The 14,404-nt window shown below is 42.8% G+C and overlaps 1 protein-coding gene across 1 annotated transcript in view; it reads left to right on the top strand.

Moving 5' to 3' along the window:
• Positions 1-12,377: 12,377 nt before the first annotated feature.
• Positions 12,378-14,404, top strand: part of LOC143292613 (vesicle-fusing ATPase-like) — a 36,802-nt gene continuing 34,775 nt past the window's right edge. Inside the window, exon 1 of the mRNA XM_076603070.1 lies at positions 12,378-12,551. Coding sequence (XP_076459185.1) covers positions 12,450-12,551 — 102 coding nt within the window. The 5' untranslated portion in view covers positions 12,378-12,449. The remainder of the gene's footprint in view (positions 12,552-14,404) is intronic.

Below are 14,404 nucleotides of genomic sequence, written 5' to 3'. Positions count from 1 at the left end.
TCTTAATTGTTTTGTCTACAGGTCGAGAGTTTTATTTCAGTTTCAGTTTCTCAAGGAGGCGTCGATGTGTTCGGCTAAATCCATATATGCTACACGACATCTGCTGGGCAGATGCTTGATATTAGCACAACCCAACGCCTTGAGTGCATGAATGTTTTTTTTGTGTTTTTTTTTAATTTGTGTACCTATGAGAGTGGATTCCTTCTACAGAATTTTGCCTGAGGACGACTCTTTCGTTGCCATGGGTTATTTTACTGTGCGCTAAATGCATGCTGCACACGGCATCTCGGTTTATTGTCTCATCCGAATAACTAGACGCTCAGTCAATCTTGTGAGAATGCGCGAGAGTGGAAATCGAATCAAGACCCTCATGGATACTATTATTGGCAGATGGACGTCTTTACTATTCTACCACCTTCCTTCAAGGAGAGAGAGAGTTTGAAGACAAACAGGATTCGATTTGTAGTTTAGATTTGAAAAAAACAATAACAAAACAAGACATTGTAACATGCGAAAGTAAATATTTTAAGATTTTTATATCTTTATTGGTGGGAAGAAAGGGAAAATAAAAAAAATATAATATATAAACATACAAGACAGACTGGAAGAAAGAAAAACAAAAGAAAACAATACAGGACGTTAAAGTGGAGCATGAACAAAAGGCCGACCGACCGACCGAACGAACGAACGAACGAACGAACGCACATACACAGACAGACAGACAGACAGACAGACAGACACACACACACACACACACACACACACACACACACACACACACACACACACACATCATCATCATCATCATCATCATCATCATCATCATCATCGCATGAAGAAAACGGAACGAACCCTATTCAACACATCTTAATTAAGGCACTCCCAACGAATGGTAAGCTGATGGGCTTAATTTAGAGTTGAAGCCCCTGATTCCTGTCATCATAAAAATGTTTTCTAAATATGTGGGAGAGGGGTGGGTAGGGGAGGGGAGGCATCGGAGAAAGGTGGGAGGTGGGGGTGAGAAACAAATGCAATTCATGACATGTCAAGATGACACCCCATATCACTGGAAAAAGGATTGCATCTGGTGGGGGCAACAAGCCACTACAAGACTCTCTCTCTCTCTCTCTCTCTCTCTCTCTGTGTGTGTGTGTGTGTGTGTGTGTGTGTGTGTGTGTGTGTGTGTGTGTGTGTGTGTGTGTGTGTGAAAGGGAGAGAGAGAGAGTGAGTGTATGAAAGAAAGAGGGATACTCATGTCTCAAGACTCAAGAGAGAGAGACAGAGACAGAGAGAGAGAGAGAGAGAGAGAGAGAGAGAGACAAAGACAGAGACAGCTACACAATGAGACAGAGACACTGACAGATAATGGTAAAAATATCATCAGACTCCTCTGCCTTGCCCATCCCTCTCTCCATCCTCTCTGTCTCTCAGTCTCTCTGTTTGTCCCTCTCTGTCTCTCCTTCTCCACCTCCCCTCCTCCCCATGCCCCCCTCCCTCCCCCCTGGCCCCCCTCATTCCCCCCCCCCCCACCGCACCCCCTCCGTCTCTCTCGCCTCTCCACCTCTTCCCTTTTTCTGCCTTCGTGGGCTGTAATTCCCACGTTCACTCGTACGTACGAGTGGGCTTAAACGTGTACGATCGTGTGTTTTTTTACTCCGCCATTTAAGCAGGTCTTCGCCGTTTTCGAGGTCTCTACCTCCTCCTGAAGCACACACTCTTTGCTTCCTCTCTCCCTCACGCCACTCTCTGTCTCTTTCTCTGTGCTTTTTCTCTCCTTCTATCCTGTGACCTCCCCATTCCCCTTTCTGTCCCGCTCCCAACCCCACCCCTACACACCCACCCACTCTGCGCCACTGAAGTGATCTGCGAGTTTGACGATCTACTGGCTTGCTCCATTGAGGTCATGATGTTCAGTGCATGGGTCTTGACGATCTACTGGTTTGCCCTATTGAGGTCATGTTGTTCAGTGCATGGGTCTTGACGATCTACTGGTTTGCCCCATTGAGGTCATGATGTTCAGTGCATGGGTCTTGACGATCTACTGGTTTGCCCCATTGAGGTCATGTTGTTTAGTGCATGGGTTTTGACGATCTACTGGTTTGCCCCATTGAGGTCATGTTGTTCAGTGCATGGGTCTTGACGATCTACTGGTTTGCCCCATTGAGGTCATGTTGTTCAGTGCATGGGTCTTGACGATCTACTGGTTTGCCCCATTGAGGTCATGATGTTCAGTGCATGGGTCTTGATTCTCTTCCCCATCCCACACACCCCCATACCCCGAGCCCCGCCACCAACACAACACCACCACACCCCTCTCTCTCCGTTTATAACTTTCTCCCCTTCTCCCTCCCACCCCCCTCTCTTTCTCGTTCTCTGTCTCTAATAAACAGAAAAAAGCATAACAGTTTCAGTTTCAGTTTCACTTTCTCAAGGAGGCGTCACTGCGTTCGGAATAATCCATACACGCTACACCACATCTGTTGAGCAGATGCCTGACCAGCAGCATAACCCAACGCGCTTAGTCAGGCCTTGAGTGCATGCTTACATATTTGTGTACCTATGAAAGTGGATTTCATTTTACGTAATTTCGCCAGAGGACAACACTCTCGTTGCCATGGGTTCTTTTTCAGTGCGCCAAGTGCGTGCTGCACACGGGACCTCGGTTTATCGTCTCATCCGAAAGACTAGACGCTCAGTTTGATTTTCCAGTCAAACTTAGGAGAAAGGGCGAGAGCGGGATTCGAACCCACACCCTCACGGACTCTCTGTATTGGCAGCTGAGCGTCTTAACCATTCTGCCACCTTCCTCCTAAACAACAAACAAACAAAAACAACAGCAAAAAACAAAACAAAAAACAAACAACAACAACAAAAAAGCACCAGCATCACTCTTAGTAGATATACTGGGGAGGGCTGAGAAGCGACACAATTCAAAATGAGTGCATTAATTAACTCTCTCCATACGAACGGCGAAAGAGACGACGTTAACAGCGTTTCAGCCCAATTACCATCATCAAAATATTGCAAGCGGAACGCTCTTATACTGAAGAGGTGAATGTTGACAAAGAATACCACAATTCTGACGGCGGAAGCTAAAGGTTGGGTCATTCAGACACCCACTGGACATCCGAGGGGTCTGTGTAGAGGAGAAGAGAGGACTGGCCGTACTGAGTGAGTTAAATTAAATCGGCGCCGCTGACTGCTCACAAGTAAGACAGACCAGACCAGACCAGAGTAACCACACTTTGTGAGAGGGTGATTGGGAAGGGGAGGGAGAGAAGTCCAGCGATTCGACAGGCAAGCTTATAATTCTGGGATGGCTATGTCTGACAGTGGTTGTGGTACGGTGCTACTAAAGAAGGTCAACGACCCGACTTTTGCTAATGAGAGGAGGGTATGAGGGTATCCTTTTCCCTTAAACCCTGCCTCCCCCCCTCACTCCCCCCCCCACCCCCCACCCCCCGCCCCCACGCCCCCACCTTCCTTCCGTCCTCCTGTCCTCCGCTTCCTCAATAACGAGAGAATGCTTACTTTTCGGCGAAGATGTGGTCGGATATATACTGACTGCATGCATGAAGGTCATCTTCTTCTTCGTTCGTGGGCTGCAATTCCCACGTTCACTCGTATGTACACGAGTGGGCCTTTACGTGTGAGACCATTTTTACCCCGCCATGTAGGCAGCCATACTCCGTTTTTGGGGATGTGCGTGCTGGGTATGTTCCTTTTTCCATAACCCACCGAACGCTGACATGGATTGCAGGATATTTAACGTGCGTATTTGATCTTCTGCTTGCGTATACACACTAACGAGGTTCAGACACTAGCGGTCTGCACATATGTTGACCCGGGAGATCGGAAAAATCTCAACACTTTACCCACCAGGCGCCGTTACCGAGATTGGAACCCGGGACCCTCAGATTGAAAGTCCAACGCTTTAACCACTCGGCTATTGCGCCCGTCTGCATGAAGGTCAGCTTAGCAAGGCCAAGGGGGTGGGGGGTGGGAGGGAATTAGCCGAGTGGGGCTCGTGTGTAGTGTCATTGCCAAAAGGCTGTCTGTTCCGGAATTCCAGTCAAGGAGCACCCACGCCAGAGGAAGTGCAATGAGAGTAAAGAGTAAATACCGTCGCCCGGTTGTGGAACAACACAGCGGTCTACCGTGGGATACAGATGATGAGCTCTCACTTTGCCACTTGTTTGCTTTGTGTGCTGCTGTACCGCCGGCTTGCCACACACAGACACGCAGAGACGGAGACAGATAATCTAAACGTGCATGTGCGTGCACATACATACACACTTACACAGAGGCACACATGTACACACACACACACACACACACACACACACACACACACACACACACACACACACACACACACACACACACACTACATAATTTATTTTTTTTTAATGATAAAACATATTCAGAACGTGTAGTACTTAGTGAATTTGAAATGACACATCTGCTTGATTGTTATATCTCGTGTATGTGGAAAAAAGAAAATATACTGACCTGATACCTTTCATTCCCTAGAGATATATCAGTATATCAGGTGTCCCCCCGCAAAAAAAATGAACCGCTTTTTGACAAGTATATTCTCAGTGATAGAGAAACCGAATTCGTTGAAAATTTTCACACAGTAACCTTAGGGTATCTTCAACAAATCTCCAAAATATCTAAAAGTTCGGACGCAGATTATGCGAGTATTGTCAAATTCAAAACAGAATGTCAAAAAATCAAATATCAGAGGAAAACTCACTATTTCAGTTTATGCTCAATGTGGCCTCCATCTTCCTCCACGACTAAACGAAGCTGTTTCTTCCAGGCAGAAATGCTTGTACGTATTTCTTCCACCGATATCTCCTCCTTTGACATAATTATCCTGTCCTGTAACGCTTGCTCGGTCAGTTTGTCTCTCTCTTCCCGATAAACTTTCTCCTTCAGGGAGTCCCATATGGCATAATCCATTGTGTGTGAAGGAGCCCCATGTTGCTGAAACACGTAACTGTTTCTAGAATAAAGACGCCCACAATCCGGGACTGAGAAGATTGTCATCCAATAACTGACTGTAGCTTTCACTATTAACCTTGGCTCTATCAGTGTCGATAAAATGAATGTTTGTTTTTCCTTTCCAGGATACTCCAGCTGAAACCATTATCTTTTTTTGAAAATCTAGAAGTCTCATGATAGAGGCGAGATGGGTGAATTTCTCGTTTCCGTTTCCCATAAACGCGATCGTTTTGACGATTTTTAGCTATCTCTAACGTAAAGTCTTTCTTCCCTGTGAAAATGATCCTTTTCACATCAGTGGCCGAGTAGCGGTCATTCAAGTTACGGCAGCGAGTTTTTCTTTTCCCTCTAACATTTTGGTCCCTCCTTGACACCTGTATCCTCTTGAAGGGCTTCAGCTCCAGTTCTTTCGCCATTCCTTGCACAAAAAACTTGCTCACTTGTAAATCGCTTGCAACTTCTCTAAGAGATTTGTGGGTCCCTGGGTTCTCCTCCTGGGATTGAATCAGTTCCTCAACACGGTCCTTGTTCTCCTCCGAACATGCAGTCTTGGGTCTCCCACTGCCAATTTCACGTGCTACTGACCCTGTAGTGCGTATTTTAGCGATAAGTCTATTTACAGTGACATGACTCTACCCCTTGCCTGGAAATTCCTTTAAGATCCTTCTTCCACCCCAGCCTTTCTCCTTGAAACAGTTTTCAATGGTAACCTTATCACTTTCACTCAAAGGCATGGTTAATCCTTCCAAACTGAAACTTTGAACAGAACTGATTTTGGATACAGAAGACAATAAAAAAATATAAAAAAGCCAATAGACTTGACACCCAGACAGGCTATTTTTTGACTGACACTGATCGACAGATGCCAACATGAACATGATGAAGGTCACATTGCACAACTCTGATATTGGATTTTTTGACATGCTGATATTTGGCAGACTTGTTGATGATACCCTAAGGTTACTGTGTAAAAATTTTCAATGAATTCGGTTTCTCTGTCACTGAGAAAATACTTGTCAAACAGCGGTTCACTTTTGGGGGACACCCGATATGTATTGAAGGAAGTGAAGGGTATGCGTTTACTTGTATACGGACTACAATATCAAGCGTGAGGTACGAAATGCACACCCAGTCCTCAGGCAAAGACACCTGCACATACGATAATTTACAGCAAAACCTTACCCCCGCACGCCCCCCCCCCCCCCCCCCCCAAAAAAAAACAACAACAAAAAAACAAACAAAACAAACCCAACAAACAACAACAACAACTTAAAAGCAAAAAACGTGTTTTTCTAAGAAAGCTGTATTATTTCTTCACAGTTCTCGTGTATTTTGTTCAAATCGTCCGAACACACAAACAGTCCTTTTTTTTTTACTTCTTTTTCTCGAGGGAAGGGGACGGTATTAAAAAACGGACTTTTGTTTTCATTACAAAAAAAAAAAAAGAAAAAAAAGAAAAAAGGAGCGAGCGAGCGAGGGAGAAAGAGAGAGAGAGACAGAGACAGAGAGACAGAGACAGAGAGAGAGAGACACACAGACAGGGATGATGGGGGAGGGGGTGGTTTGAATGGAAGGCGGGGTGTATACTGCCTAATGATTATTTTGGACCGTTGCCGGGTGCAGCATCTTGTGAAAACAAAACAAAACTCGGGACAGAAATGGTATTCACATTAAGAGAAGAGAGTGCACACACTGTAGCGATAGGAGGACAGCCAACGGCAATGGAAAAGACTTAAAAAAAAGAAAAAAAAGAAAAAAAAAAAGCACGACTGGGGATGCTGCTTGGCTGGCTCTTCATAATGCTTCCAACAGAAGTAGGTATATTCTGACACTGTTGTGCCGATATCATTGTTTTTTTGTTTTTTTTCTCTCTCTTCTTCTGTCCTGTAACTAATAATAGCAGCAACACTATCAACAAAAGCAATGGTGACGCACATTGAATGTGATGTGCTTACTTCGGATACGCACGCGTATATTCTCAAGTACTGACCGACCGGCGCACGGGCGTACCACGCAGAACACTCAGGTAAGCATACGCACACGCGGCGGTCGCGCACGTGAATGCACATGTACAGATACACACAGACAAAAAGACAGACGCAGACTCGGACACAGACACTCACACACACACAGACACAGACACACACACACACACACACACACACACACACACACACACACACACACACACACACACATGAACGCACGAACGCATGAGTACAAACAGCCATTCTGCCCCCCCCCCCCCCCTACACACACACACACACACACACACACACACACACAACGCCACTGCCTCCCTTTTAACCCACACCTCCAGCCCCCTGCACTTCACACACACACACACACACACACACACACACACACACACACACACACACACACACACAAACAAACAAACAAACAAACAAAACAAAAAAACAACAACAAACAAAAACAACAACAACAAAAAACAACAACAACAGAAAACAAAACAAAACAAACAAACAAAAAAAAACACACACAAAAAACACCACAGCGACAGACAGACAGAGAAGAGGAGACAGAGACAGATTGGTCTGCATGCATAGTCCTGCATAACTCTCAAGCTTGATTCAACGCGCTGGGTTTATGCGAAAGTCAGGCATCTACTTCTTATCTTCTTTTCTTTCTTTTCTTCTTTTTTTTTTTTCTCTCTCTCTCTCTCTCAAACGACAGACGTGATACAGCGTACATGATTCTGTCCCCTCGCTTACTCTGACACCTTCTTGAACTGAAACTGAACCTCTGGTGGTTTCTGCAACGCCGGTTCCCTGCAACCGACATCACTTGTCCCCTTCAGACAATGAACAAAGCAAGTGGTTGCAAGCTGGAGCCGTCATTTTTATCATACTTAGATCAGTATTCACTTAGTAGTGCACACGTGCAATGGTCGTAAAGTGTACACTACAATGATATGCTTCTATTCTTTTTATTTTTATTTTATTTTTTAAATTTTTTTTGTTAGGAATGTATGTGTGTGTTCGTTCGTTCGTTCGTTCGTTCGTTCTTTAGTTTAGTGTCTTTTCACTATCAGTGATATTAGACGATGTGTGTGTGTGTGTGTGTGTGTGTGTGTGTGTGTGTGTGTGTGTGTGTGTGTGTGTGTGTGTGTGTGTGTGTGTAAGGATTTATGTCATGGATAATATGAATTATAATTATGTTTCCATGATTGAGTACAACCTGAAAAGAATAATGTTTATGGATGATGATCGAGCTGCAAGAAATTATCATAATTCATGTGAACTTGTTTAAGAGAGCTTCTTCTTTGTTTCATTGGATTCGTTTGTTTCTTTTACTTTGGTAATTATTATGATTGTTGTGGCGATTTGTATTGTGAGAGTGCATATTAATTTTTTTTTTTTTTTTTTTTTTTAGCATTGTTATCTGTTACTGATATTTCATTATTCACTCCGAGTTTACTATCAAACAGGAATGGGTAGCTGTGTGGTTGTCTTGCTATTGTTTCATGTGAAACTGAAGGTACGTGCGAGTGACATATCATTAGTGTGTGTGTGTGTGTGTGTGTGTGTGTGTGTGCACGCGCGCGCGCGCGCGTGTGTGTGTGTGTGTGTATGTGTGTATGAGGGAGAGAAAGAGAGAGAGAGAGAGTGTGTGTGTGTGTGGCCTACAGAGAGAGAGAAAGCGAAAGATGGAGAGGGAGGATGGGGGCGGCAGAGCGGCACACACACACACACACACACACACACACACACACACACACACACACACACAGGGACAGAGAGAGACAGAGACAGAGACAGACAGACAGACAGACACACAAACACACACACAGACACACAGACAGAGACAGAGACTGTCAGACAGACAAAAAGACAGCCGGACAGGCACGCAGACAGGCACGCAAAGCAGACAGACACAGAGAGTTTTTGTTGTTGTTTTAATACAGATAAACAGATAACGCAGGCAGGGATGTCGAGACAAAGAGAGAGAGAAAGTGTGGGGTGTTGGGGTGTGGGTGATAAAGACAGAGAGACACACAGACAGACAAAGTGAGACAGAAAGAGGTACACAAAAACAAACACACACGCTCACCGGCTCGTATACATCCGGACGATGCACGAAAAGAATAAGAAATGAAAGGTTTTTTGGTTTTTGTTGTTGTTGTTGTTGTTTTCTTTACTTTTTTTTCTCCTTTTTCCTTTATCCTTTTAGAGAGGGACTAAACCAAAAAAACAGGAAAAACAGAACAACAAAATTATCAGTGACAGGGATGTCATGGAAAGTGAAAGCAGCAAAATATCACAGACAGTGTTTATAAGATGGCACTTAAACGGATCGCCGAACTGAATAAGTTATTAAACACACACACACACACACACACACACACACACACACACACACACACACACACACACACACACCCGGCACACACACACACACACACACACACACACACAACCACACACACACACACACTCACACTCAGTCATCCACAAAACAAAACAAAACACTCACGCACGTACGCACGCACACACATGCACGCACTGACGCACATGCGTGCGCGCACACACACACACACCGTGACACATACACACACGCACACACGCACGCACGCACGCACACACACGCACACGCACACACACACACACACACACACACACACCAAATATACAAAATTAATAGTTGTTATATAATACAGTTTCATTGTGGTGATAGCAGTGGTAGCAGGAGCAGCAGCACCAATTGTACAGTAACAGCAGCGGGAAGAGGATCAGCAGTATAAGTAGCCGTACAATAGCAGCAGTCGAAGTTACACGCGGCACTGAGCAGCAGCAGCAGCAGCAGCAGCAGCAGCAGTAGTAGTAGTAGTAGTAGTAGTAGTAGTAGTAGTAGTAGTAGTGGTGGTGGTGGTGGTGGTGGTTGATGTCGTGGTGCTGGTAATAGGAGGAGGGAGTTGATAAACCACGCCCACATGATCCTGTCTCTTCTGAGAAACAAACTAGTTTAGGGGAATGAACCTCTACACCTGCCACCTCAGTACCCAAATGGGGGTGATTGTCTCCCATGCATTACACAAAATCTGTGTGTGTGTGTGTGTGTGTGTGTGTGTTTTGTTGTTTGTTTTTTCTTGTTTGTTTGTTGTTGTTGTTTTTGTACTCGCGCGCCCGCACACACACACACATACCCGCACGCACGCGCGCGCGCACACACACACACTCTCTCTAAATTATAAACATGTGTCTTCTTCTTCTGCGTTCATGGGCTACAACTCCCACGTTCACGGCTACATGAACATGTGTCAGAAAGCCTACACTGAGATCAGTATCAATGATGTATTTGCAGATCAGTTAAATAATCACTTTGCAAACATCGCTGATGAATTAATATCAAATGACAGATGTGGTGAAAATGACTTCTGTGATGTGATTTAAAAAAAAAAAAAAAAAAAAAAAATCATGTTCCATTTTGTCTTCACCCAATGTCGGTCTTAGATGTAAGTAAACCACAACTAAAACAGTCTGGTACAAGTGATTTGAACGGGTTAGATGGACGTGTATTAAAGCTTCCTTCTCCTGTTATTATTGATTCATTGACATGTCTTTTACGTTGTTTGTGTATCGAGAAGACTGAAATGTTTCCTCCAAAATTCAAGCAAGCTCGTGTCATTTCATTATATAACTGAAATAAGGTGATTCTTCGAATCCTTCTGACTGCAGACAATGTAAATTTCTGTATTGTCTATAAGCTCTGTCTAGACCTATCGAAAAAAGAAAAAGAAAAAAAAAAGAAAAAGAAAAAAAAGAAACTGAAGATAACAAACTAATCTTCAAAGATCAATCCGGATTCTGTGAAAATACAGCCCTCGTGAAGTTACTGTCAGTCTTCTATATAGCATAAAATTTTAATGAAAATAGATTCACAGGTCATCTTTGCTTTTTTGAAACTGCATTTGATGTAATCACGGCAGTCACCCACTGTATATAGCTACTACATAAAATTAATAAGAAGCTTATGAATTACCATCGGAATACGCTGACCTTATACAAGATTTTCTTTCCGACAGGAAACATGCACTGAGCAACAGTAAATAATCAAACCTTAAATTCTGCATCTCTCAAACATGGAGTACCATAGGGATCCGATGATGATCTTAGGGCCAATTTTGTTCTCTACTTATGCTGACGACTGACTTACCGTATTTCATGAAGTGTCAGTAAATGCGAAATGTTTGCAGATGACACGTTGCAGATCAGGCAACATTCATACAATCAGGCAACTCAGATGCCAGTAATTAAACTATCTGATGAAGTATAAGAACTGAACAGTAACTGAATCTCTTGTCTTCAAATGCACAGAAAACGAAGTGCATGTATTCACATGTAAGTTTTTTTTGGCGTTTTTGTTTTTTTGTTTGTTTTGTTTTGTTTTGTTTGTTTGTTTTTTGTTTTGTTTTGTTTTGTTTTGTGCACACTGTACTCTGCCAGTGTCAGTAATCGCCGGATAACGAATCGACTTTATGAATGGGACAACTCTGTAGCCAGTGAACAAGAATGTAAAATTTATTCGCCGCGGGCATTATTTATAACAGTACATTTTCTTGAAAAATAGTATTCAGGTTGAAATGTTTTTGTCTTCGTCCGGTTCTTCTTCTTCTTCTTAATTCTACAGTTTGTGAAGTAGTAAACATTAATTTTTTTATATGCCAGGCTTGTGTTGGCAGTGAATTTGTATAACTGATGAGGGAATATTTATGCTGTATGCGAATTGATGGGATGGGCGTGGTGAATTCGTGCTCTAGCGCCGGCGCGCGCGCGCGCGGGTGTGTTGTGTGTGTGTGTTTGCGCGCGCGCGCGTGTGTCAGTGTTTCACTGAGATAGGACTTTCCGCCTTATACGGTTTTGTCCCGTGTGAAAACAATAAAACACTTTGGAAAATGAGAACCACAGAGCCTGGAGGTTCCAAGCTCAACCATTCATTATATTCCGTTAGGCTCTCCGGCCCATTCGCTATGGTGTGATTATTTTGACGGTAGCTCTCCGGGCAGTGAACTCATGTGATCTTTATATAGCCAGTTCATGATTATAAGAAATTGTCTGAACTGAAATCTCGGCTCCTGTTTTCTGTCCGCAAGTGTATTTGTTTTTCCTACCAAAGTGGATTTTTCTACGGAATTTAGCCAAAGAAAACCCCTTTTCCATAGTACATAATGAGTGGGGACTATTCCACTGAGCTATAAATAGCTACATAACTCAGTGCGACTGCTCACTGTTGACAGCGTGGAAGCGACCACGCAAGCAAGCCCAACATTGCAAATGATGCTTATTTCCCTTGATGACTGAGATTCTTATAAAACAAACTGTACCAACAGATCATTGAGATAATGCCCATTTTCTAATACACTCTACTAGAGCATAGTTGCAGCAGCACAAAGTAAAGTTGTAAAAATAAGTGAGAATATGAGAGACTTCAACAACAAAGGCGCTCAAGAGTGGAAACTCCGATCTGAATTATTCGGAAGTTATGTCCCCTGTGATCACCACATCAAGATGGCGGAACGGGTGAGATGGAGGCGTATGCCGGATTATTGATTATTTTGGCATTCGATTTTTGTTGTTGTTGTTGTATTTATCATACATTGTACTTGTGGTCATTATAATACAAAATAAGACCCAGTAAACTCTAGCTGCTTCTGTTTTTTTAAGATATTTTGAAAGAAAAAACTGATCAGTATGTGCTTGGGCCAAAGTGATTGATGAATGATGTGTCGGCTGCTACTGCTAGTCTGGCACCAGCTGATAAAAAAGAAAATCCCAATATAATGTCGAGATCCCATAAGCCTAATCAGTCTCACCTTGTATGTTGTCTGATATTCCAGAACACTTATTATACGGCTTTTTAAAGGCATTCTCATTATTATTATTATTATTATTATTTATAATTCAACATTATTATTGTTGTTGTTGCTATACATTATTTATTTAATCTTTTTTATAATTGGTTTAACATAAAGATCAAACTTTCTGTCGGTTCGTAGCAAACAAACTTACCCTAAATATTCAAAAGCCTTTGATGAAAACAGAACAAAACAACAAAACAGACCATGATGATTGCACAACCTGCAATGGCATATTTTATTATATTATTTATTTATTTTTTTGTTTGTTTATTGAGTCATAATTATGAGCATGATCAGCATCAGTTTTCTGATGATTCTTGTCATGGTTGCTGCTTGCTACACATGTATTTTCAGCATCTTCTTAACCCACGGAACTCTAGACACATATTACAGGATCTTTAATATGTATGCATATAATTTACAGTAACATAAATCATTACATACATCTAATTGCAAGCTCTAGCTGGTCTGCATAATAGTTGACCTGGGAGATCAGCAAAAAAAATGACTACCTTATCAACCAGCTCCTGCTGAAATAGAAGTATGGATCCATTGGATAGAAGGACCAATTTTCTAACAACCCACCCATCATGTTCATTGACCATGCATCCAAGCACCGTCAGTCATCGTGAACACTTTGCTGTGAATTTGAGAAAAGAATTCCAGAATTTTGGCCTTTAAAATATGTCCTGTATGTAATTGATTCTGCTTTATTTTTTGTGGATCTGTAGATAGGTCACTGTGTGCAATGCCTATTTATTTCTATCATTTCTTCCAGTAAACACAAGTGTTAAAACTAAGACTGCCTCACACTCAGCCGCCTTGAGTCTGATGAACACACACACACACACACACACACACACACACACACACACACACACACACACACACACACACACACACACGCACACACACACACACGCACACACACACACACACACACACACACACACACACACACACACACTCATGCGTACACACACACACACACACACACACACACACACACACATATGCACACACACTCATGGATTGAGATTGAGAACTGTGATTTAATGGTGAATGTGAGCAAGTATTTTCATGGTGTGTGTGTGTGTGTGTGTGTGTGTGTGTGTGTGTGACACTAATTTTTTAGCTTTGGCCACTACTTAAAGTACTTAAAAGAAGAAGTATAAGTGAGTCTGTATTGTGTTTGTGTGAATACACAGTGTGTGTGTGAGTACATGTGTGTACTCGTGTTTGTGTGTGTGTGTGTGTGTGACACTGACTTTTTAGCTTTGGCTGCTACATATTTAAAATGTGCTGTAAAAGAGTGTGACAAACTATCAGTATCAAGTAAATACAAAGCTGTGGATGTTTGGTGTTCTAATCTGATGTCCACACTCTTCAGTGTTTCACAAAAAAATTGATGAACCTTTACTTCAAAGGATGAACCTCATTTGAAACAACAAAGACAGACACTGCCACACTCTCATGGCTCACACACACACACAATTGTTTATTTCTATATTATCC

Source organism: Babylonia areolata, chromosome 18, assembly GCF_041734735.1.
Source record: "Babylonia areolata isolate BAREFJ2019XMU chromosome 18, ASM4173473v1, whole genome shotgun sequence".
Lineage (NCBI taxonomy): Eukaryota > Metazoa > Mollusca > Gastropoda > Neogastropoda > Buccinidae > Babylonia > Babylonia areolata.
This window is presented reverse-complemented; position numbering and strand designations above follow the sequence as displayed.